This window comes from Propithecus coquereli, unplaced genomic scaffold (genome assembly GCF_000956105.1).
Source record: "Propithecus coquereli isolate 6110/MARCELLA unplaced genomic scaffold, Pcoq_1.0 Scaffold148, whole genome shotgun sequence".
NCBI lineage: Eukaryota > Metazoa > Chordata > Mammalia > Primates > Indriidae > Propithecus > Propithecus coquereli.
In genome coordinates this window covers 3,944,563-3,971,283 of record NW_012139191.1, presented here as the reverse complement: position 1 = coordinate 3,971,283, position 26,721 = coordinate 3,944,563, and the positions used below count along the sequence as shown (strand labels likewise).

At 46.0% G+C, this 26,721-nt stretch overlaps 1 protein-coding gene across 1 annotated transcript in view; it reads left to right on the top strand.

Annotated features, from left to right (window-relative positions):
• The window catches only part of DSCAM (Down syndrome cell adhesion molecule), an 834,101-nt gene that overhangs the window by 699,145 nt on the left and 108,235 nt on the right, over positions 1-26,721 (top strand). The window contains exons 11-15 of the mRNA XM_012640078.1: positions 889-1,085; positions 2,165-2,261; positions 2,885-3,013; positions 10,156-10,323; positions 19,295-19,365. Of these exons, the coding sequence (XP_012495532.1) occupies positions 889-1,085; positions 2,165-2,261; positions 2,885-3,013; positions 10,156-10,323; positions 19,295-19,365 (662 nt within the window). The remainder of the gene's footprint in view (positions 1-888; positions 1,086-2,164; positions 2,262-2,884; positions 3,014-10,155; positions 10,324-19,294; positions 19,366-26,721) is intronic.

The window sequence follows — 26,721 nt, the reverse complement described above, 5'->3', positions numbered from 1 at the left end:
TTTTTACATTTTAGTTATATACTTTCTCTCAAGAGAGAGCCCTTGGAGGAGCCTGGCATTGGAGGTCTCACTTCGAACTCCCCGCCTCTCAGACAGTCAAAGTACCAGCATCATATTACCTCTGGCTTCTCATCATCCACTTTTGGGTTCGGTCCATGGTTTTTCTGTCAATTTCTTGTAATCTTAGTATGCATTTTAAAAGGCGTTTTGTTATTTCTAGGTGGTTTGTGGGACTGTGGTGGGGTCTGCTCCATTCCCCAAAACAGAAATATGCATAATAATTTTGACGTGGAGAAGGGGAACTTGAGAAGTTTCACAAATAAAGGTTTCCATTCAATTGGGGGTGAGATTCTTTGCTATGAGTTATAGAAGAAGGACAGGTCTGAGGTCTCCAAGTGACCGATAAAGGTTGGTAAGGTTTGTACCAACTGTGGGAGATGGGGATGTTGAAAAGTAATTGTAAGGATTGGTTACCAACAATAAGGGATCCACCTATGCTGACTAGTCATAAATGTTCCATCGCCAGTGTTGAAAATGATAGAAATGTAGATGATTACAGAAGGAAGAGCGTAATTCTTAATGTTAAGCCTAATTTCTAGACTCACCAGCCAGTAAAATCACTTTCCTGTTCTAAGGGACAGGCCCGTGACCCAGCTCTGCCGTCGGTGGAGAGACAGGTATGTGGGACAGCGTCCCCGTGGACATGAAACCACATGGCAGTTTCTGCCGAGGGCTCCTTTAGTCAAGTTTCATTTTGCTGCCTCCTTCCCTTTATTTTGTTCATGATTCTTGCTCAGCAGTTTCTCAAATAAATTTTATTTCAAAGAAACACCCCTGAGTGTTATGCCGGGGAGGATCAAGAACCCCGCTTTCCTTTTGGTTTTTCAGTCCCTGCGATGATAACGTCCTACCCAAATACCACCCTGGCCACTCAGGGCCAAAAGAAGGAGATGAGCTGCACGGCCCACGGCGAGAAGCCCATCATCGTGCGCTGGGAGAAGGAGGACCGCATCATCAACCCCGAAATGGCCCGGTACCTTGTGTCCACCAAGGAGGTGGGAGAAGAGGTGATTTCTACTCTGCAGGTAAGAGCGAGACAGAGCCACACAGTGGACTCTGACAACGTTATTGGAAGAATAAGTCTGTCCTTTCACACAAGTGGGTGCGTGCGGGTGATAAGTAGCAAATAACCTTTTGGAATTTGTTCATGAAGCATCATTTCTCTCCCCTTTCATACAGTGAGATTACTGAGTAGCCTTCAAAAACAGTGCTTCATCGTAAGTGTTATTAAGAGTAGAATTATTATGACACAGCAGGAAACCCAACTATTATTTAAAAAAGTGAGAAATAGGGTTTTTTAATGGCAGTTAATCCTGGAGGAATGACAGCCTGTGCTGTGCACATGTTTTAACTCCCTGTGAAAAGAAAAACGGCAAGGGCTTTGGGACAGACAACGTTATAATAAAAATAATGCACTTCTTTGGAAAAATCCAACAGGAAAAGCTGACATTAATCCAGGATCACAAAAGCTAGAAAAAAATATTGTATTCTCTTATATTTTTTAGCACTATTGGTAGTTAACTGAGCAATGCTTTTATTATGGGGATGGGAGATGATGCTGTAACATACCTGTGGGAGAGAAAAAGATCTGATTTGAAACACTTATGTTGGTTCTCTCCTGGGTCTAATCCTGGGTTCCTTTTGAGCACAGCCCTGTTGAGGGTGGTGCTGGCCCCAGGCCCTGACTGCAGTGTTTACAGATCTGTTTCTGGAGGCACGGTTGCTGTAGATGCTCTAAAGGCATACTATGAGAAAGACGTATATGTGGAATATATGTTAACCTGGCCGTGCTGTCCCACATAAATTACTCACCCAGTCTAAGGAGCTGCAACTTGATGTGGACAATGTTCGTGGGCCTATCCATCTGCACACTGACAATCGTGCTGAAATAATTTGCCCTCAGAGGGATGTGTGTGTGGACATGTGCGTGAATGAGTGAGTGTGGGTGTGGGTAATGGGTATGTTTGCAAGTTTGTGTGTGTGTGTGTGTGTGTGTGTGTGTGCTGGGCGTGGCAGAAGGGAAGAAGGAGTGGGGAGAGAGTTTTATAGCCAAAACCCATTCTGGCTACTGAATAAGATGAATTTCTTTCTGCTTTATGCATAGATTTTGCCAACTGTGAGAGAAGATTCTGGTTTCTTCTCCTGCCATGCTATCAATTCTTACGGGGAGGACCGTGGAATAATTCAGCTCACAGTGCAAGGTAGGGAGAAGATAGCATAAGGGAGAATGCACAGGTGTTTCAGGATAGAAGTGTAGCCCAGCCCCAGGCATCTGCGTGGACTCAGCTTGCCATGCAGCACTTCCCAGTTCTCAGAAAAACTGAAATGAATGAAGCCAGCACTGCAACAGTATCATGCAGTGCCTGTGATTATGCCAAAGTGCAGCCCCAAAACAGGGAACAAAGCCCCTAAAGAATGCAGTCAGATGACGAGCTACTGGCAGTCACGCTGCGTGTGCAGAAGTATGGCTGTGGACTTTCTCCCTCAATTTTAGGAATCTATACGCTAGACAATCAGAATGGAAAGGGAAGGCTGACATTTGGGACCAAAATATGTCTTCAATTAGTGATCCAAAGTAGAATAGTGGTATTTGTATCGCCCAGGTTTGGCCCCGTTCCATGAGTGCTATGAAATTGCACATCCTGGGAAAGTGGAAATTCTCCTCTCTAAAATGAGATTAGGAAACATATCCTCCCAGATAAAAAGCATCCGTCCTTGTCTAGTGATGAAAAATTGTGTCTGAGTCATGCTCAGCATTTCCACTAGCGCTTTCTCTTCTGAACTCTGTTTGAACTAACCCTGGGTCTTTCTGTTGATGGCACAGAGCCCCCCGACCCTCCCGAAATTGAGATCAAAGATGTCAAAGCACGCACAATTACACTCAGGTGGACCATGGGGTTTGATGGAAACAGCCCCATCACAGGCTACGATATTGAATGCAAAAATAAATCAGGTAAGTTCTTTATGTTCTCCAGCTTTACTTTCACTTCAAAAAGCCCTTTTTTTCCTGTTTAATTTGTTGAACCCCTAAGAACACACCTCGCCTCAGGGAAGCTTGGAGGATGCTCTTTGAACAAGCTGGTCTCCCCGCTGCGTGAAGTGCTCCCAGCTTCCTCTTGAGGGAGCTCAGCTTCGTCCCTTGCTTCTGGAGCCAGCCCACACCTCAGTCGTGCTTCCTGCCAGCCTCTGTGGCATTGCCGCCACCCATGGGCACACGGGCAGCTGCTGACAGAGCCAGGCCCCTGTCGGGACCTTTCCTCACCTGTTTCTTCACTTCCCATTTCCCCAGCTGGGCGACTGCTCCAGGGCATGGGCCCCTGTCCTGTGCCCAGAGCGCCGGGCCCCAGCTGTGCCTGGGCTCTGCGGGATGAGCTGTGCAGAGGTGGTTTGTGCAGAAAAAGGGGAACTCACTCTTCAGACACCTCCTGGAAATGCCCAGGGACCGCCAGCAACACTGACTGCTGCACAGGGAGCACTCTGCCGAGAGCCCATAAATAAAACCGCCCTGCTGTCAGGGCCTCTGCAGGTGTGCCCTTTGATGACCTTCCAGGGACAATGGCAGGACCATTTTGAACAGTATGATCCATCAGGCCAGTGGAATGCCACCGCTGTGGCCTCTAGTCAGAATTTTTACCGTGTCTCATAAAAGAAGACACGGGGAATTTGAGCACTGGCAGCATGGGAAGGGTTAATAAAAATTCTCAGAGGCCACAAAAGTGGCCTTATTTTCCACTTCCTGGGCACCTTATGTTATTTCAGATTCCACACTTGTGACTCATTTAATATCCTTTGAGCTGAAGCTGTAGTGAGAAATCAGCTCGAGGCAGCAGAAAAAGGAGGGTGAAGAGTGAGGGAACGTTTCCATAGGAGCGCGCCAGGGACAGAGCCCGAGGGCTGTGCAGGTGGGATTGCAAAGAAACCCGGGGGCAGGGGTGGCTCTTCGGAATTCGGGAAAGCAGGATTTGCAGCCTAAAAAGATGGATCAAATCGAGAACAGCGTTTTGAGAAATAGTGTCTGAGGCTTGCTGGGTTAAAAATGCCTGTAAGAAAAGACGGAACGTCTCAGGTCGTTCATCTCAGAGTGGACCCAGAGACCCCAAGTGAGCTGGTGCATACACGAGGCCCAAGGAAAGACCCTCAGGGGGTGATGGGGCCCTGAGTCCCACTGTCGCCGGGAAATGCAGCAGGGCCAGTGCCTGGGGCTCAGGGGCGAGGCTCAGTGACCAGGGTGGGCATGGCCAAGACAGTGCTGAGCAAAACAGGGACCAGGACAAACTGCTTCCCAAGGGCCAGGGGAGAAGAGGATGACCTTGCCTTTGTTTTAAAGAAACAGAATTGAAAGTTCTAAGATACTGGTCTTGAAGTGTAGAAAATCGGAACTAATCAATCAACACCTATGTGCACATATGGAAATAACATTCGCTGGAAATCAAGCAGGCGGGGGGGAGGAGGGGATGGGTAAATTCACAACTAATGGGTTCAGTGCACACTATCTAGGGAATGGGCATGGTACAAAAGCAATTTATGTAACCAAATCATTTGTACCCCTGTAATATTCCAAAATAAATTTAAAAAATAAAAGTCAGGCATAAATCTTTGGCCCAAAATAAAATAAAATAAAATAAAATAAAGACTTTTAAATGCCTACTGTTTAAAAAAAATAAAAGTCTTCTTGGGTGAGGCAGGCACGTTAGAGCAGAGATTGGTCTTGAACCAGACGGTAGCGAGGAGAGCTCAGGCAGCCCCTGTCCTTGGTGCCGGAGTGCTCAGGTGGCCTCCCAGAGCGGAGCAGCTCGGGGTCCCCACTGTCTTCCAGGAGGATCAGCACCTGCCAGAAGCTGGTGATCGTCCCAGGCTCAGCAGGGGTTGGGATCCAGCCCATGCTGCGTCAGCGGCAGGCTGTGTCTTACCAGCTCTGCGCCTTGGCCTGCTTGCCTCCCCTCTCCTGGTCTCATCTGTGAAGTGGGTGCCGCTGCACCTACCTCAGAGGACTGTGGCCTGCGAGGATCCCTCAAAGCCCACGGGCTGCCTCTGGCTGGAAGGTGCCCCTGCCCGGGACCACATAGTCGTGCCCTCCTTCAATCCCATTTCTCATGTGCTCATGTGACTTCATCTCCCTTTTGCTCCTGGGAGGTGCCATTATATGTCATCATATATGTGTCATGTGATTATTGGTGAATATATTGATTAATTCATTTCACTTCCACCAGACTGGAAGCTCCTTGGGGTCCCCTGTGCTTAGTAGGTCTACTTTGGCCCAGTCCATTTCTCCATCACCTGGCACCATGCCTAACATGTGGCAGGCACTCCATGGATACTGATGAATACTCTGTAAGAAGGAAATACATTTAAAACACTTTACTCATTGTCTGGTACGTAGTCCATGTCTAACAAGTGGTAGCTTATAGTATTGCTCAAACATGCATGAAAAATAAAATGCCTAAAGCCACGTATGTTAGTTGAACTACTTGTCCACCATTTAAAAGTCCTTGGTGTCCCCTCCCTTCCACAAGCTCCCCAAGGTGGGGATTCTGATTTGGGTGCCCCTCGTTGTCCAGCGCCCAGCACATTGCCTCGCATGTGAAGAGCATGCTGTAAATATGTGTTGCATTTAGTTTACATGCAATTGAAATCTAAGAATCATCTTTGTCATCAACAGCATCTTTAAATGTACAAGTTAATCGGACTCTGCATAACCAAAGTGGGAAAGCTCCTATCTATAAAGCTGGGTGCAGTCAGGATTAAGGGATGCCTTTTCCATCCTTCCTGCTCTACTTCATTCAGAGACGGGCCCAGTGCTGTGCCTTTTCTAGTGTCTGCCCCCCACCCCCTACTGGGCAGTTGTCCCCCTGCAGGCCCTAGTGACCCCTGAGAGCAGCGACTGTCTAACAAGCCCTGCACTCTGTCTCTGCACCCCGCATAGTGCCTGGCACATACACTAGACTCTCAACCTTGTTTTAGGCAATGGTGAAATCATCCCCAAAAAGGTGCTTTCCTCTACTTTTTGTTAGTTTCCTAAGAAAGCAATATATTACCAACAATTAAAGTACTTAACATTCTTAACAGAGAGCACTTCTGCAAATGGTCATTCAGTCTATGCTTGAGCAGTCCCAGAAATAGAGACTCACTAACCCCAAGGAAGCACACCTCTGCCTTTGGCCAGCTGCGACTCCTACAAGTTCTTACATTTATTGCACCAAGATAGACCTTCCTGAATCCAGTGGCCCTGTTCCCATCCCCAAACACCCTTTGGACGAATGATACCTTGTCCAGGATTTGAAGACAGATGACTCTCCTGGGCCTACTGTGTGCAGGAAACATGAAACATCGCAAATCCCTTTACTTGTCTCCTGGCCCTCCCACTCTGGTCGTGCCCAGTGGCAATCCCCAGGTACCACCGGACCAGGTGCAGGCACCGTGCAGCTGTTGCCTCCCTCGTTCAGAATCTTCTTCATCTCTTTCTGTCACCCACAATTGCTTGGGTTGCTTTGGTTGTCACGTTGCTTGGCTGCCAGTGACTACTGCTTGTCCTCCACCTGGGCCCATGAGCCCCTTTAAAGAACCGCTTTCAGCATCTTGTCCTGGGAACCCCAGATAACCAGTCTGCAGTTTGCTGCATCCGCTTCCTTCCCTTCTCTGGAACAGCCTGCCCGTCCCCCCCCCCCCCCCCCCCGGTCTTCCAGCGTCTCCCCTCTCCACAGCGCCTCACAGGTGGTTGAAGGGGCTTCAGCACCTTGGCTAGCTCCCCCGCGTCCTGGAATGTGACCCTCCGGGCCAGGAAGCACAAAACTCTTCTACAGCAGGGTGCCCTCTTCCAGCCCTTTTCTCCCTGAGGATTATTTGCCTCCATGAAGAAGACAGAGCTTTCTCTGGGTCCCTGTGCCTCCCTTCTATTAGCCAACACAGTAGGCCTGGTCCTTCTTCAAGCGACCTCTTCATTCCTAAACCTTTTGTGTAATTCTTGTCTCCAGAACTTTCAGTGACCCTTACTCATTCTGGCCTTTGGCCTCTGACAGCATTCCTTCATATCTAATCCACCCTCTTACATTTGTCCTCGGTGACCTGCCATCCTCCAGACTTGGGGTGTCTGGCCCCCAGGGTGGGCTCCCTGGCAAGCACCTGGTATAACCACACTGGCTCCTGTGAGCTCCCCAGTCCTTTCTTCACAAGGGTTATTTTGGAACTGCAGAGGCAGGGTGGGACTCTGAGCTTCCCAGCCTGGTCTTATGCCACTGGTCCCCCTGGGGCATGGCATGGAATCCTGCCCACATTTCCAGTGAATGCTTCTGTTAACTCCTTTCTAAACCAGGCTGCAAGACTGACCTATACAGGTCAGTATATACTGACCCTCTCAGTCTTACTTCCTGCAAACTCAGAGATGTTGCAGTACTTCTCGGCCAAAGCTCCCTTCTCTTGTGTTGCATCAAACTATTTCTCTGCATTGCTCCTCCTCATTTGTAACCAAGTCAAGAACTTGTCAGAAGGTCTTCTAAGCACAGGAGACTTTCAGCAGGTGTCTGGAAATGTTGAAATCCAGTCTCATTAGGTGTCCTCAGAGAATATGTGCCGGTCATATGCTATAGGAAAGTGATCTTAAGCTTGGGGCTAACTCAAATCAGGTCAAATTCCAGTCCTACATCTTACCAGCTATGCATCAGGGCCTGAGTTTCTCGACCTTCACAAAGAAAATAAAAATCCCTTCCTCGGCAAGATGTTATAAAAATTTAATCAAATAAAACAACCTGTACATCAGAATGACCCAGAAAGAGAGCTTTTTTAAAGGCACAGGTTTCTGGCACCCTCCCCCATAGTCTGATTCCGTAGGTCTAAAGCACAGTTGTCAAAAAGCCCTGAGGTGCTTCCAATGTGCCCACAGATTTGGGGACCGCAGAAGTCACATTTTAAAATGCCTAGCACAACTCCTTGATGGGAAGATGGAATTGAAAATTGAGCTATAAATATGACCAGGAAGAATGTACCGTAGACAAAATAAAGAAACTTCTTAGGAGCGAGTCACAAACAGAAATGTATGCACAGAAGTCCAAGAACCTGAGGATACCAGTGTGAACGGAAGTGTGTGGTAAGGCCACAGGCAGGAAGGACAAGGAATGGAATTCAGGGATTTGCAACAGGTCTCCTGGCCCAGTGGTGGGCGTGGGTGGTGGTCGTTTCTAGAGGCAGAGAGTGAGCAAAGGTAACATCAAGGATGGTTTATGAGTCACACTGGAAGATTGTTTAACAAGAGGACGAGTTACCAAGGCGTGGGCTGGGCTAAAGCAACCTCCAAGGAAAGGATGCTGAAGCCCCAGTGACTGCAAAATGAGAGCTGTCCCCTCCCTGCCTTGACCCCTCATACAGCTTGGGTTGGCACCAGGAGAAGGTGGTCCACAGACATCCACATACCCCTTCAGGCTGTCCGCCACTCCCAGACACAACTCCAGGGAAGACAGCTGTGCCTTCTTTGGCACTGTCTGTTCCAGAAACTTCCATGTTGCCTGAGCAGAGCCATCAACCACCACAAGTGTCAGCTTCCTCCTGGGGCTAGTTAGCAAGTGTCTCTGCACCTGGCAGCACCTGGGGTTCCTCCCCGTCATCCTAAGCGTCTTCTCCACGAGGCTGGCTTTGTCTTTGTGGACAAGGCTCCTGTGTCTGCGCCATTGCACTGGTATAAAATCCCCCCCTCATTTTTCCGCTGTTGAATCACATTCTTCACATCCTTCGTTGTTTGAATTTTTGCCAAATCTTCTCTTTCTGTGTCATGTTCTTCTACCTCCAATCACCCTGGCTCAAAGGATGCTTTTCCTCTTAACCCCAAGATTAATCATCAGTTTCTATTAGGCTGCATTCCTTGGGAAGAACTTAGAGCATTCAGAAGCAGCCTTTAAGCCACATAGTTTTGTCTTCAAGTGCAGAGAATGGCTTGCATTTGTGTTAACCCCTGGGCGGGGCAGCCCCTGCACTGCCACACTCGCCATTGGGGTGACGATGTGAGTGGCCTGCTCCCAAGACTCGGAGGTCCTTGTATTTGCCGCTTATTTATTCATCCGTTAAACATGCATTTATTATTTGTCTACTCTGAGCCAGGCACCGTGCTAGCAAAGAGACACAAAATTGAATATGGGAAGTGTGGCTTCTGCCCTCCTGGAGCTTAGACTCCAGCAGGAAACACAGATTATCCGTGAAAGACTTACGCATGTGACGAGCTCCGCCGAAGAGGACTCTGGGGTGGTGGGAACATGGGAGCATCTTCTCTGTCCACTATCTTGGGGTTTCTTTTCTCTTCCACCACCAACACCAGCTCTTGACCACCCAGCCCCCCCATCAACAACTTCCCAGGCTCTTTGATATAAGAACCATTTACTGGCATTCTCTGCCTTGGTTGAGCCCCAAAAATCACCAGGTACAAACTGTCACGGATTCAATGATAATGCTTCACACTAGACAGGTGCTGTGGTTGAAATTAGCTGTGGCTGAAAATAATTCCTACAACAGAAAATTGAGACTACATTATTTGAAAAGTAGAATTGAGAAATATGTTTGGTATGCAGGGTTTATACTGGAAACTGAGGTTGGTTCCTGTGGGATTATCACATTTTCACCACTCTCTATATGAGAAAGAAAGGCTCTGATGTGGCTCAAGGTTTTGCTGGTTTTCAGATACCTTTTAGAATGAGGGATTTGTAGGGGCTGAGAGGTGAGCGTGTCCTGACCACGCTTCACTTTATCGGCTGTACAATGAGTGCCCACGAGTGGTCATTTTCTACTCCACTGGCCTGAGCTGCCGCCACGGCATTTCTCCTCCGTGACCTCCCACAGCGGCCGGATCTGCTTCCTCCGACACCCCTCCCTGAGCCCTGCTGGCCTCCCACTGTCCGTCCCCACAGTGTGGGTGACGTGTGTGGGAGGTCACATCCCCTCCGACTGCCAGCTCTGCCAGAAAACTGGGAACAGCACATAGAGAAGTCACTTGGGGTGTCATTGCTCTTTCTTTCCTTCTTTCTTTTCTGTTTTTAATTCCTACTTGTGAACTTTCAAAGGCAGAGAAAAAAAACTCACGTCTCTATCTCTTCTTTTTTGAAAAACAAAACCCAAAAGACTCCTGGGATTCTGCTCAGAGAACCAAAGATGTTTCCCCTCAGCTGAACTCGGCCACCATCATTGATATCCACCCTTCCTCCACCTACAGCATCCGCATGTACGCCAAGAACCGGATTGGCAAGAGCGAGCCCAGCAACGAGCTCACCATCACAGCGGACGAGGCAGGTGCGTGGCGCTGGGTGGAATCGCGCTCCGGAGGAGCCGGGGAGCTAACTCTTGAGGGCTCAGATGCTTAAATGCAGAAGCAGACCTTTGCCCACGCTGGGCGGAGGTCTTTGATGCATGCTCTCCATAGTTCCATGCCCTAGAAAAAACGCAGACAGCGCCCAGCATCTTACTTTGAAGGCACTGCTCTTCAAATAGAATTTAGTTCAAGGTTCTCATAGCCAAGACTTAAAAGAAAGACGCGTGAGGCTAACAATCTGGTGAGATTCAAAGAATCATGCCGTTTTACAAATCCTTTGTTTGGACTTACGGAATCCAGGTTGGGGGGGGACGCATGAGTGTGTTTCTAGCCTAAGACCCTGTGCAGTCCAGTGTTGGAGGGAAGGAGGAACATTTAACTAGGAAGCAGTAGGCACCTGTTCTGTAGGGGGAGGTGGGGGGGTGCAGATTATTTTATTGACTAGAAACCTCAATATTTTAAAATGAATTTATTGCTCTTTGTCCTATTACAAAGAATTTCATATTCAGTGTTGAAAATCACAAGATAGAGATAAACATTTTGAAAAAGGCTAAACAGCTTGCATCATCCACCTAGAGCGTGTTGATATAACCTACTAAGCCATTGTTGCGACCTGTTTCATCTCCCACACACGTGCATGCGCACAGACGTGCACAAGTGTATGCACTCCCCTTAACACTGTGGTCCGTTCCTGGTTACTGGGGGTGACATTAACTGGTTTGCAGAGGACTGAGCAGATAGGCGGTGGTGCATGGATGCTGACAGTCAGCCCAGCTCCTGGCAGGAGAGGAAGCCACTGCCCATGGGCTTCTCTGAGGAGAAACGTAAGGTGCCAATGATGCCCAGCTCACGTCTTGAAGGGAAAGGTGTGTTCAGCTCCCAAACCCTCCTTTCCTTTTGGCTCTGCCCACAATCAGAGCTAATCAGCCACTCCCTACTGCGGTGAGTTGGAAGCTTAGTCTCAGACCTCTGTTTCTCCATCATCACGATTCAGGTGATAACATCCTCCCCAGATGACCAAGAGTTGAAACAAAACCAGAGATTTGTTTCAACTTTCAGTAGGCATTGTCCTTGACTTTCTTCCCACCACCTCCTTCTCTGCTACCCTTGTTAATGATGTCCAAATAGACATTGAACTTGTATATCTCTTAAGTACTTTTCTACAATTTGTAATGGCATCTCCCACCATTTATGTAACAAATCCCATATTGCTGGACATGTCAGGTGTTTTCAAATTCTCATTATTATAAACACCACTGTGATAAACATCCTGGTGGTATCTTTTGCAATTTCCAAGATCATTTTCTTATGTTAAATTCCAAGAAGTAGGATGGCTGGATCAAATCAAATGCAACCTTTTAACTCTTTTGATATATGTAGTCAGCATTATCCTCACGGGAGTAGGTTAAAATGTATAATTCTTCCCGAACCGCCCATGAGTGCCTAAATCCCAATGCTGGAAGACACCCCTCCTTGAACATTGTTTTCAAGTGTGGCCGACAGAAAGGGCTTTATGCTCAAGTGTCTGAGGGTGAGCCACTGCTGATGCCGGGATACTCTGCATCAATTCTCGTCTGCAAGGTGGACATAATGATGCCTTTCTCTTCTTTACACAGACTTATTTGATTGTTGAGAAAAACATTCCCAGCTCTAAAAGTACTTTGCATTTCTCAGAAATAAGTGGGAAATGAGTGTTAATGTGCTCTTGCAAAAATAGAATCTTATTGAATTATTTATTTAAACAGCCCCCTAACTTCCTGGCGTTTTATTATGCTGGATATTTAGGGAAAATAAGCTGTCCCCATCCTTCACCCCAAACTGTCATCTTTGACTCCCTGCTCAGCCTTCTCCTTTCCTCCCCGCCCCTTTGACAGTCCTACCAGATCCCGACAGCCACCCCAGGATGACTGCATTCTTCCGGGTGTGCACGTGCAGCTGCTTCCCTGATTGCCGTTATTAATGCTGCTGTTGTTGCTTTTCATTTCGTTTCCTCTGTGACCTCCGCTGCGGCTGGCAGTTGCCATGGCAGCATCTCTCTCCCCAGCCAGGAGGCCAGGTGAACAGCCCCGGGTTGCTAGTGTGCAGGGCAGCTGCCTGGCATCTCTGCGGCCAGATGCAGGCACCGCCTCCCTGGATCCCCAGCAGGCCTTTTGGATTTTACCTAGTGCTGGCTGGGGCAGCCCCAAAAGCCTCTCTCCTTTAATATTCAGATGAGCTAAGGAGAAATGAATGGAAGGGAACAGATGAGCAAAGGAACACTACAAAAATAGAGCTTGTCTTTGTCTGGGTGCACAGGTTTGCATGACTGAAATGAAAAGGTCATTTCCCATGTGTGACTCACATGGGCCGGGTGCAACCACCCTGACCAAAGACACCCTCGCTGGAGTTGCCGCAGGAGCTGTGGACACTGCCGCCACTTCCGGGCAGGCAAGCCCCAAGGCACATCTTTTTAGGACTGCAGCCATCTTGAGGTGACCTTTTCCCACCCCTGCAGCTCCCTTTCCACCCAAATAAGAGGTCACCTCTCAAGCAGTGAGAGTCTTCAGATGGAAGCTTCTGGGATTTATTGACCCACTCGCTTTGACCGTAATGTAGTGCCTGCGTCGGGCACCAGAGCTCACCTCTCACCACCCACCTGGCTGGGGAAGTGGGTCTGTGAGGTGCTCGGGTCTTGGTGTCCCCCACAGTATGCGTGAGATGAATATCTATAAACACGGCTCAAAGGACTGTCCAGCACGGGTCTTACAATGAACAAAGTGTGTATGTGAGTGTGTGTGTGTGTGTGTATGTGTGTGTGTGTGTGTGTGCGCTGAGAAAATATATGGTGGACTAAACCCTGCTGAAATGGTGAAGGGTGTTATTGTCTGAATTTTGGTGCCCCCCAAATTAATACATTGAAGCCTAATTCCCAATGCAATAATATGAGGAGGTGGGGCCTTCAGGTGGTGACTGGGTTACGAAGGTGGGCCCTCAAGAATGGGATCAATGCCCTTATAAAATGGGCCTGGGGAGCTCATTCGCCCCTTCTGCCATGTGAGCACGCAGGGAGGAGGCACCGTCTATGAGCCAGAAGAGCCAGCCTTCTCCATACACCGGCCTGCTGGCCCCTGGACCTTGGACTTCCCCTCCTTTGTAAGAAATACAGCCTCTGTAAGAAATGAATTTCTGTTGTTCACGAGCCACCCAGTTTAGTGTATTTTGTTACAGCGGCCCAAAAGGACTAACTAAGACAAGTGCTTCATAAAGAAAAGTAGAGAAAAGTCAGAGGGTAGGACTGGGAGGCGGGGAAAACATGAAGGGAGAAAGAGTAAGACCCTCCTGCAGCCTGAGATGCCCTTAGCCCATCCTGATGGACGGGGCAGGTCCCAGGTCAGAAACTGCAGCCCGCGGCAGATCAGGCCTGTGGGTGTGTTCAGTTTGTGTCTGCCTAGTGGTGTGCAAAACTTTTGAATTAGGTGTCATTTTTTTTAATCTGGAAATTTCAGATCAACTAAATTTTGAGTTGTTCTTGAGTTCCTGCTTGGCAGCAATGAGCTGGTGTTAAGCATGTAGTGGTCACCCCTAAAGCTGGCCATACACCCCCAGTGAACCATAGCTCCACCCTACTTTCATTTAGGGGTCAGCAAGCTATTGATACAACCTGTGGGCCAAATCCCGCCTATAGACCTCAGACTAAGAATCGTTTTTACATCTTAAGAAGAAGAAGAACATGCAATAGAGACTGCACGTGGCCCACAAAGCCTAAAATATTTATTGTCTCACCCTTCACAGAAAAAGTTTATGATCTCTGGCTAAGTCTTGCCACCACAGGCATTTGGGTTTCGGATCCCTGCTGTGTCCAATGCAAAGCATCATAAAGAAGGAATCACTGCCAAGTTTACACAGCATCCCTGCCTACTATTGGAAAATATCATGGTTCCAATGCCACAATACTGTTTATTTTCATGCAAAAGTTCATGAATGCATTATTATACCACTTTAATGCACCTGACCTCAGAGAGCAGCCATGAAGCCAAGATCACATTGTTTAGCACCGTCTTCTCAACTCCTAATAACAACCCTTATCCCCCCAAAGAAGGAGAAGTCACGAGAGTAAGTGGAGACACTGTCAGAGTCAGTGAGATCAGCTCTTAATGGACCAGAAGTGTGTCTGACTCACCAGATCTCTTTGATAGGATCAGCCACGCACATGCACGGCTGGCCCTCGCCAGACCGACTTCCCCGTTAGCAGCTGCCCCCTGAAGGTCGCATGTCACTTAGTGCCATGTGACCGAGTTTGGAGTGGCTGCTCCCTTCATCGTTTTCATTATGAATCTGTGCATAGAATGTGGAAGTTCAATTACGCGGGAACTCGTTGAAACACCACTGAATTTTCACAGACCATCAAGAGTGGAAGGTCTGGATTATGAAAGGTCCTGACATGGAGTCATCCGGTGTCCAGTGGATCTGGCACTAAGTTACATCCTTGCATCACCTCTCATCACGTTGCAAAGCATCGGCAGTTCTGGTCTGGTAGAAGTTTCCAGCGTGCTGAGCTGGAGCTGAGGGTGAGAGGATAGAATGAGGGCTGATGGCGTAACAGGCATGAGTGCGGTAAACAAACACAGGGGTAGTGATGCGTGTAAGGGCAGAGCATGGTATCGATGTATTCTTCAGTAAGAGAGTCAAAGGCGCAACGCCCGTCCAGTGAGAAAAACCAGGCACAGCCTGCACCCGATGGAGCCGTCAGCAATCTGCTTTTATAGGTTGTTATTCTCCTCCGCCTTCCTTGTAAAGAAATTTTGGAAAGTAAACCTAAAGAAATCATCAGCCTCCCTGCTGTTTCTCATACACACTAAGTATATGATTATTGGTTATCCTGGAAAGTTCTGGAATGGTCTGGAATGTTCTTCCTTCCGCTCTCTTAGCACTTTCAAGTTTCTGCTCAAATATCATCTTCTCAGTAGTCCTGTCCTTACCACCTTATTAAAATTCAATCCACTGCCCTTTCTGGCACAGTTGGTCCTCTCTCTCCCCTAACACTTTCCTTTCAAATACGTATCACCACCCAATATACCATGTAAATTGTTGATTTACTTTTTTTGCGTGTGTGAGACAGAGTCTCACTCAGTTGCCCAAACTGGAGTGCCGTGGTGTCAGCCTAGCTCACAGCAACCTCAAACTCCTGAGCTCAAGTGATCCTTCTGCCTCACCCTCCCGAGTAGCTGGGACTACAGGCACACACCACCACGCCCCATTAATTTTTTCTATTTTTAGTAGAGATGGGGTCTTGCTCTTGCTCAGGCTGGTCTCAAACTGCTGGCCTCAAGCAATCCTCCTGCCTTGGCCTCAAGCAATCCTCCTGCCTTGGCCTCCCAGAGTGCCAGGATTACAGGCATGAGCCACTGCACCCGGCCTGATTTACTTTTTTTATGGTCTATTTTTTGGCCCCCTCCCACAAGGGCAGGAATAGTTATCTAATTAAATAAATAGTTTAAATGAATGAGCTAAATATTTATTTAATAGTTACAGCTGTTCTTTGTTTGATTTTAATTTTTGCCAAATCCTATCTTGGTACCCTTTGCCCAAAAAAAACATGCCTCTCACCCACCCAACGTCTGCGGAAGACGAACACGTGATTGTGAAATCATGCAGCTGCACCTCCCTATTTTATTAATTTATTCCACTTTTGTAACCCCAGTCTCTGCCTAGTTTAGGACCTGGCGCACCGTAGGCCTCAGTAAATCCCCCGACAAGGAAACCAGAGACAGAAATGCGGGTGTGATTCCCACATGGGTGATTCCACTCAGTCCAATAAACAATGAGGCCCCAAGACCCAGCTAGAAGCCAGGACGTTGATGGATGGGGAGGGAGGGGCCCCTTTGAGAGCAGAATGGAGCCCGAGGCTTGAGTCTCAGTGGGGACGCAGGGACTGTCGGAGCAGCAGGAGGCTGCCCAGACTTTGAACTGACAGGGAGGAGCCGGCGCAGGAGGGACAAGGGACCCAGAGCCAGCCATGAAGGCCCAGGAGGGAAGCAGGAGAGGATATCCACGGGTTTGGCAATTAGGAGGCACCCGACTGTCATCGCTGTGTTTTCAGCCAAACAGAATTAGTGAAAGTTGCCTTGCCTTTCCCCTTGCAACATTGCTAGAAATTGCAAATATAGTCTGTATTACTGCTTCACAGATTGAATGGTTTTGACTGCTGTAGAAGTGCAGAGATGGTTTATTTTGGAAAATCATTTCCATTGTTAATCGTTACCTCTATAGCTCTCCATTATTGATCCTCAATACTTTTTGCACTGGGAATTCACTCTCCCTGGGATTGTAATTTTAAAGAGATCATCTGCAATGAGATGGGAATGTATGAAAAAATTACAGCTCAGGAACTGTATGGAAAGCACTAACATTCTGAAAGAAGACCAATTCTTTTATAACTTAAAAAATTTTTCTTATAATGTTTTAGAAACTTACAGCAGAAAATTTAGTGTCCTTTGTAAAAGACAAGCAAACCAAAATAACCTCCCTAATTATACTGGGCACAGCCCTAATGTGTGTGTATAAATTATATTCTTTTGGGTGGTTTGGACTGTTTCCGTCACTTTTTTTTTTTTAGGCTGCCTTTCATTTTATTGCAAAATATTTGCATTTTTTCCATCAAATCTATTTGCTACTGAGTATTTTTTTTTTTTTTTTTTGCCATGCTGAATTGTAAATGTACTGTTTTTTTCAGAGAGGAGAGATCCAAGTGCATTCACTTTTGGAAACAGGCAGACCAATACGTAATTACTAACAAACCACCAAAGTATTGCTGGGCTAAGTGATAAAGGTGTTATGTTCTTAAAAATGACAGAGCTGTCCTAGAAATAGGAACTGTCCCCCTCTCTCCACTTCACTGAGGACCTTCATAAAACACCAAACCAGACCGAAGGAGCAAATTGTCCCCAGTTCATGATGACATCATGGACTTTATGTTTTCTGATAGGATCAAGGGCATTTTTGTAAACACTATACTAGTACCTTTGTTTTAATTATGAAGCTATCTCAACAAGAAAATAAAGGCTGTGACTACTGTCTGCTGTTATCCTGAGAAGGCCACATTGAAGGCCACACCCAAGAGATTCAAGATGAGGCAGTGTCCCCACATTGCCTCTGATCCCCAACAGACTGACTTCTTGTTCAATTCAATTAACACAATTAAATTAAAATAACCGAGCATTAGTGCAGCTGTCAGACCTCAAAATAATTTTTCAAGAAGGATTTTTATGGAGGAAGCGTGTGCTTCTCAACAACTACGGAATTATCCGTGTGGGAGAGAAATCTGTTCCATGGGTTTTTATTGGATCCAATATCAAAAGTTTCCTGCTTAAAGGGCCTGACTCTGCGAGCAGAAATTAGATTCAGAGCTTTAACAGTAATTACCGCAGTTAGCTGGATGCTGGGCTCTGCCTCGGTTTCTGTTCCGGACATTAACTTCAGTGCTAGCAAAGCCTTTGCACTTTTGGAATCGATAAATCCGAGAGGCTGCAGTACCCCAGGTAAGCGTCGGCCCCACGGACCTGCTGGGGAGAGGACCTGCTCAGCGTTTCAGCGACCTCAAATTGCTTCGCCCCTTCAGAGCAAGGGCTGACTCTGAGCTCAGTGCCTGATACCACGTAGAGTCTGCCGGGTGACCAGAGACGTGCAAAGACTGATGTGCTAATGTATGCACAGCACCGTGGCTACAAGGTCCCAAGCCCAGGTGGGGATAAACCGCCATGGGGGGCCCAGGCACTGGCAGGAAACTCTGACGGAGGCAAAAGAAGACTCCAGGGCAAAGGCTCCGATTGCCCCGAGTCAAGTGTGTTTGGGTTCCGTAGAGACATTGGCTCAAAACTTCCTCCTCCTCTGAAAGAAAGGGAACCAGCTTCCCCTTGGCCATGCCCTCCCCCAGTCTACCGTTTATCTTTAAGGCATCCCTACCTTTCCTCTTACTTCCAAACTCTTCAAAACTAGCTTATATCCACTATGTCTGCTTTCTTATCTCCCACATGCTACTCAACCTTCTGCAAATGTCCACGGAAATGGATGACTCTTCTGTAGTTCAGCAATGATTTCAAAATTGTCAATCCTAAAACATTCTGTAATTGAAAGGGGTCTCTCCCTCTGACTCCTTTGTGATCATTCGCTTCCACATCTCAGATCCCTTAGTAGCCGCGGGTTTGTCTTGCTGTCTTCCCCTCACTGTGTGCATCTGATGGCTCTGATTACACTCTGAACTCTTGGTGGGCAAAAGGTTTCATATCTCTCAGTTCCACATTGTGCACCTAGCACGTGCGCATGCCTAACACATGCCGGTCTGCTCTAACTGGAGTGCATTTGGAATTGTCGCTCAGCTTGCAAAGCCCTTGGAAGCAGGTGCGTGCCAGTGGCCTGCTTTGTTTCCTCCTCAGCTCTGCTTCTGCCACCTGTGGCTAGAGCCCCCGCTTCCCAAGGGATTTCAGTCGGAAAGTGTGGGGAACTAAAGCGATCAAAGAGACTCAAAGGCAGAAGAACCCTGACTAGTTTTTCCCCAACTAGCTCTGAGCAACTGGAGTAACCCCAATAATCCATGCCTAACAGAGCTTCCGAAGGGAAAAGAAGGATCTTCAACACACACCATAGACAGAGTTTTATAAAAGAAATTTTGTTTTACAACTTTCTATTGTACCCCTTAACTTGCTCAAAGTCAGGGTTGAGTAATAAAATTGTCAAAGACATGGTGAAGAGGAATACGATGACAGGGTCCCAAGATTCGTTTTCAGAAGAACAAATAAATACGGGGAAAACTTTGCACACAGTGACTCTGCAAAATCGTTTTTTCCCGCTACCACCGAAAACTTACCTCCCTGTGCCAAACTCGAAGTGTCTTCTGGGACCACATGTGGTTGTGTAGGTTTCGACCTATGCTGGAACGCATTTCTAACCTGCCTGTGGGTTTTCTGGTCCTTACAGCTCCTGATGGGCCACCTCAGGAAGTTCACCTGGAGCCCATATCGTCTCAGAGCATCCGGGTCACCTGGAAGGTAAACCAAGCAAACACTTGTATTCCTGGCACTTTTCCCGTGGGGGAGCCCTTCACTCGTGTTAAGTGCTGTGATTGCAAGACACTAACATTTTAAGAATCTTTTATTTTTCAAAATTATATTAAAATCCCTTTTCTTAAAAGTCAATACTTCTATTCACATTTTGAATACTTTTACAGCAAATCCTGTGTCTACAGAGAATAAAATTACGTGTCATTTTTCATTCTTTGAATCTTGATCATTGTCCTAAGTGTTGGTCACCATGCAAATTGTGATACTGATGTCCCTGACTGTACTCTCTGACTTCATCCCAGTGAACACTTTACCTAATTGCTTTTTCTAAGTGGCAAAGCATGGTGTGGTTGAAAGCTGGTGGAAAGCAGAGAAGTCCTAGCTGGGCTACTAACTAGACATGTGCTCGAGCAAGCCCTTAATTTCCTTGCCGCTGAAATGAACTATTGCATCTGTGGCCTCCCAAGGCAGTGCTACCCCGAGTGTGGCCCTCGGATGCAGACTGGCTCTGGCTAGCTCAGTGCTGGCTGCCGGCTGCAGGGAGAGAAAAAAAACTTGAGTCGTAGTGTAAACAGCTTCATCACTAAGCATATTGTTCTGCTCAGCTGCCGTGGTTTCCATAGCAAACTTCCTCAATGAAGGAAGCAGTGTTGATTCTGCTGCAATCTTGTCACACATTAGCACTTTGGGGCACCCCTATCCCCACGACCTTCCAGACAGTACTGTGGCACTGACCTGGTAGGTGAAACTACCTTGGGAATTAGTCATCCTCTTGAATGTGCTCTTGGAGATAACTAGCTTAACCCAATTCCATTTTATCTAGAGTGTTATTATCAGAGCAGAAGCTCTGTAAGGTCGCACTTACTGTTCTAGTTCTGGATTTCTCTCACTGCATGCAGTATTTTTCTTACTTCTTTCCTCACCCTTTTTTCTGTGTCCTCACTCAGAGAAGAAGGCAGCCAAGAACCACAGTGAGGTCTTCAAATGACACACTTCTTGTAACCGTTTCACCTGTTTATTGGTTTGTTTTGTTTTCCTTCTAGTATTGGTTCTGTCATAAAATGACCAGCATCTATAACAAAAACGGACTTTCGTTGTCAGGGTGGAGACCACCTTTGGTATTAACACAGGGTAATGCAGCCAGCCCTTTTGTGTCAGCCTTTTCCAACCCCAGCCAATGAGCGGTGTCTGCAGCGGGCGCCTGACATGAGCGTTCAGCGGCAGACTGTGCAGGCTGAGGAGTGTGGGCAGAGGTGTCATGGGCCTTTGTGAGCACGTCCACCCCCCGCGAGCATCACACACGCCGTATAAGAAAGGCACTCAGCAAGCCGTAACCCCACACGCATCCCTGCCACGCTACAAACGAGATGCTGACTCACTCTGCCTTGAATTAAAGACGCTGTGAAGTTTCTACCACTAGCCCTACACATGCTCTTCTGCTTTGTCACTCAAAAAGACCAGGCATTACTGTGGCCTCGAACGCTCTTTGGGTCCTGCCTGATAGAGGCGTCTGTCCACAGAGTATCTAGCTCTGATGACTAAAAATAGAAACTCCTGAGGCTTTAAAAGGCATTGTGTCCTTTCTCTCTTTGTCGAAAGCACAGGCAAAAGTAGGTAAATTGCAGTTAAATTTCTTCTTCGTGCTGAAAGGATGACCATGTTGTGGGCTATTAAGAGGAAGCCTGGCTCTCATTAGATTGCGAACGGATTGTGATATGTTGTTGGTGGAGGAGTGTGATCCATCCCAGTGTAGTGGGCCCTGCGGTGTGGCCTGTCAGCAGGCGGCGCGTCTGTGATCTAACTGCCTAACGAGGAAGGACTGCCCTGTCGCCGGCTTTCCATTGCACGTTGGCATGTTTATGTAATGAGCTTCTAAAGCGCATCACTGATTCAATCAAATTGTGTGCTAGTGTGCATCGTCTAGGGTGTACGTAAAGTGCAGTACGTTGCATACAACACGCCTCTATTCTGTGAGGTTAAAGTTCAGAATAGGCATGTCGTGGAAGGAGACTGCCGAGGAGAGGGGAAGGAAGGAGGAGGTAAGGAAAGACAGAGAAATAGCGTCAGCCCTGAAGAGGGAGCCCCACATCCATCAGCCAGGGTGGATACATGGGGAGTAGGGGGCTGCCGAAGGTGGGTGGAGGAGAGAGGAGCTCTGAGGTTCTGGTGAGAAAACACATTTTAGGCTCCAAACTTCGTAAAGGTAAGGGGCACCCTCGCGGCCTTTCTGTAACACTGCAGATAGATATTAAATCCATTTAATTATCATTGCACACGCAACACTTCTGTAACAACACCTTCTATTGAACAAAATAAACACCTGTCCCTTTTTATTTTAGTTATTTCTTTCATGGTTTCCCGTGACCTACTGAATATGGCACAATCCCGTAGTTCACTCAAGGTCACCCGACGTCAGGCTGCAGCACCCAGACTCCTGATTCAGGTTCATGCCCCTACCTGCCCCCAGGGGTTCTTGCCCATCCAGGTGGCAGGCCCACAGGTGGCATCTTTCCTGTCATGCCCACCTCTCCTGCCCAATCCTGCTTATTCAAGGCTCAGGTGTGTGTGATTCTCGCCATGAAGTCAGGCGAATCTCCAAAGTGGAATTAATAGTTCATCCTCTGTGTTACCTGTTGCTCTTGGCAATGGCTCAGTGAGGTCCCCATCCCGTGGTCTCTGCTGCTGTTCTGCAAGTTCCTTAAAGGCAGGGAGAGGGTCTTATCCAGCTCTGAACATGTTGCATGAATAGATGAATGAAAGAAGCAGTGAAGAAGTGAGTGAGTGCCTACGTGAGTTGGGAATGAAGAGACAAGTGTTCCGTATACAATAGTCTCGGGAGCGTTCGGCACCTGAGCTCTTAGGTCTCCAAACAGCAGACTGTAAAATGCGATGGTCTCACTCATGATACAGTGAAATACCCCAGGCTGTACAATGGTAACACCCAAAGATGTGATCCACGCTCAGTGTTCCAGACAGACCAACCATTTTGCATACAAGTTTTGACTGTAATTTATTTAAAAGTAAAGGGCAGAAATGGTCCAATAAATTCATGGTGAGTTTTATAGGAGACAGGCATCCACACATCACAGGTGTAAGTCCACAGGGAGATGTCCAAGAACCAGTACCATATTTGATGTCTATATTATCCAAAATGAAGGTCAGGAAAGGTTCTTAAATACTTTTACATATTCTGAGTTAGATAAAAATGAGAGCTGATGCCTTAACAGAAACTCAAGAGACCATGCAAGTGGTTCTAAATAAAATAGAAATAAAGTAAATGACATAAAGTTTCATTTCCTACCTGTTGCTTCTCATCCTTTGAAAAACAAACAGGTCTGCATAAGCAAATACAATGTAATTTACAGCACGTTTTATTTCTGATTTGAAATAAGAAAGAATTGTTGAAAGCTATAGATTATTGATAGCATATATTTGATCAAGTGCCTGAAAATCATAGAACTAAAGAATTCTTTGAATTTTCAGAAAATTCCAATTTTAGTCTATCCTCAAGTGTCTCTTTTAACAGTGCCTGTCACCTCTTCTGGTCAATTTCAGAATCAACTGACCCCCTTTTTATGCAAATTAAGGACAATTTGATTCTAGTTATTGGCCTGTGTATGTGTGTATTGCCACAGCCATTCACAAAATAAAAGCATTATTTTGAATATTTAATTATTATAGACATCTCAAAACAGTTATCCAGAGAAAACAATTTAAGGCAGAGATGTTTCCTTTTGATGTAAACTTTTTGTTGTTGCTTTATTTTTGCTTTAAATGAGGAATCTTTGTAGAACCACAGGCTGTCCCCAAAATATGAAATTTTCAATTGCTTAAATACTGCTGTGCTGAGAACAATTATCGAACTGATGACTCAGAATAAAAATCCTGAGAATGATTTCACCACTTTCCTGCCCCTTGGTATCACACCATCTGGCTGAGAATTTTATTTAGAATGAGCAGAATTCTCATTTAGAATTACAAAAGAGAAGTATTGTTTCCATAAAACATTAAAACTGAGTATTTAGGGATTTAATTAAATTTCAGCAATCTGAAGAATACTTTTAGCCAGAACACCACATCTCCACAATCCCTAATAATTCCAACTAATTGAGGCATCATTACGACCTATTATGTTTCAGAGATGAGCTCATACAATGGGAAAATGGCTCAGTCTGTCATTTAAAGATGAAATTGCCATATTGCCAGTGGCCTCCATGGTAATGGTTTAATGAACTGCAAGCTCTACTTGACTCCCACATTTAAATCCCTCTACCTCCAGGAAACAGCCCGGCACGTTGGAAATGGCAGCTCTAGAAGCACCTTCCAGCACCGGTGTTTCCTAGCTGGGGACAGCTGTCCTCCAGAGCATGTGATCTCTGCAGGTACTGTGCTAAACTTTCGCATGCTTTATCTCAATTGATACGTGCGTGGGAGCACCCAGTTTTGTGCTGAGGGAGATCCTAAAGTTAGAGGAACTTGCCCAAGGTCTGAAAGATCCTGGCTGTCAGATTGAGGCTGTCTCATTCTGCTTCCTGGGTTTCTACGCAATCAACAGGTCAATGAATATGAAGTGCCAGGATTGTAGTTTGAGTATCATATGGCTCAATAAATGTTAATTCCCTTTACTATTCCTTCCAAGCTCATGTTATAAATTACACCCAACCCTATTAAAATTAGAGGAGACACACAAAATTTAAGTTTTTACCTACTGCCATTTCTTTTCCAAATCATAAACTTAACCTTAGAGTAACGTGAATAGTGAGGAAATACCCTTTTTTCCTGTATCAATTACAATTCAAAAGAGTTGCCTTGAAACACTTATTTTTACTTATTTTTTTAAACTATCACTCTAACCTTTAGGCTATGAAAAACTACAAAGGTTTGTATTTGCTTTTATGAACTAATCCATTGGTTCTAGTGTTGGTTTTAGAGCAGTTCTGTTTAAATTCCTGAAAACCAACATGTCTTACAAATACTCAAGGAGTTGGTGGCCCTTCCCATATTAATGAGTCTAACCTCTCTCCCCTATAACAAGAAAAGAAAAAAACCAAACTGATTTCAAAGTCTCTTCGTCATCCACATAGAGGGAGATTGTTCTCTCTCAGCTTCCTAAAGTTGACTAGACTCTGTGAGGGCTGAGGATGTGTCTTGCTTGTTCTTATACCTTCTGTAGGAGTGCAATAAATATTTGTTAAATAAATGCATGAACCATTTGCCATTGTTCCCTTTTACGTTAAAAGGTTCGTATCACAAGGTAGTGCCTTTGTTCTTGAAAAATTTGGGACTCCTTAGAGAGCCGTAGGTGACTGTATTCACATCTTAGTTTTGGGTATATATAAAATATACATATCCCTTTAATGAAACCATCTAGTGCATATTTGCACCATTAGGGATACATTCTGCATCTCTCATCTACCCATTGAATTATCCCTCTCAGTTTACCCATGTGATTGGCTTTCTTCAAAGACTCCGGCTCTCTGTCTCAGAGGACAGCCACCAACCAGCATGCATAAAGGGTGCCTCAGGCCTCCCGACCTAAGCAGGCAGCTCTCTTGGTTCCCAGCTTCAAAGTGCAGTGACAAGACTCTGGCCACACTCCCAAGAGCTGCTTGGCTGCTGAGGGTGTGGAATTCAGGTCTGATACTCAAGTGTGCTGGGAAGAGATGTTGTCTGGGACTGTCAGCATGGGAGGCATTTCTTGATTCAAAACCCCCTGAAGAGGCTGTACCTCTCCAGGTGATTGACCCTGACAGGACATGAAATTGAACTTGGACTGAGGATTAGGACCAAGGCCATCTGCAGTCATCAAACTGGAAATCGTTTAAGATGGTTTCTTTAGGTGAATACAGAAAATCTAAGTGTTGACATTTTCATTTGTCTGTTTTATAACTGTTAGGCTATAAATTGTTCGGTTACAATAGATTAGAAGGCAATGGTTGTATTTTTTGCCTTGATTTAGAGAACACATTATCACAAGTGCAAATAAGAGTAACAGGTAGAAGCCACAATGTTGCAACTAAAAAAGCATTTTGGACATTTGTTGATGATCAGCCTTAGGTCTATCTCTTTTTAGTACACAACACTACATGTTACATTTGATTAGGTCCTAAAGTTGGGACATTGGGACACAAATTGCCTATGGTCAGAATTATATTGAAAATGACTTCAGTTGTCTATTTAAGTCCACTGAGCATATGAAACCTCACAGTTACAGGTATGTGTGAGTATGTAACACTCACAGTGAAAACTGAAGAGTATGTGTAAAAATGCAATTTGACGGTATTTCATCACATTATGCACAAAGTGGGACTAGCGTAAGTTAAATGCACCTACAACAAGCAAATTGTATGTAATAAGAATCAATATAAAAATACTAGATTAGACTTCAGGAAAATTAGATACTACTCTCCTCTCTATACCTAACACAAATTACCTTGAGCAAGTCACTTTGATTATCATTGTTGAAATGTGAACCCTTTTCTCTAGTTTTGACTTGAGTGTCCTGTTCGTTATGCCATAGACAGATACAGAACAGTACGTTTTAGCGACACCCTCTCTTCCCTACTCACCTTACAGCCTGACTTGATGACCACAGAGGAGAGTGGATATAGGCTCGTTCTGGATAAGCAAGGTGGTCCCTTGAATAGCAACCCAGTTTCCATCCCTGCCCTGCACGCTGCCGCCACCCTCTGCTCTGGGCAGCACTGCCATTTAAGTGTAAATATTGTGGCATTTTCCTAATGAAAAAAGAAAAGCTTTATTTCAGATAATCTAATAATAGATGGATAGGTAGTAATTTAATAAAAGTATTCAGAAAACTGCCTTATAGATAGTTTTATTGGCTCACAGTGAGTAAATAGGGAATGAATACGCCATTGAGCATTTTAAATGAGTTGATGGCACCCATCCAGTGAGCGAATAGATGAATATACACTATTTAATGTGCTCAATTTTCTTAGCAGTCACTAAGCCATCTTGCTGATGGAATTTCCCATTTTTTTCAGAGAAATCAAACAAGGTAGATAAGTCAGTAAACTGGGCACAGATGTCATAATGAAAAATCAAAGGAAAACATGTCCAATCAAGAATTACGAAGACATCCAATGACATCTGCTGTGTCAGGACACATCTTCTTAGCCAAGGGAAGAAATTTGACATTACCTTTATCATTTGACACTAGGCTGGACAAAGTTGGCCAGGGTCTATGGAAGGAAGACCTCAGCCAGGACAGCAGGAATTAACTGCCCTTGTCCATCTACCTAATTTCCATAGACTATGCTCCAGGTAACACAAGGCAGGACAGAAACACACAATATGTGCTTTGAAATTTATTTCACTAATTCA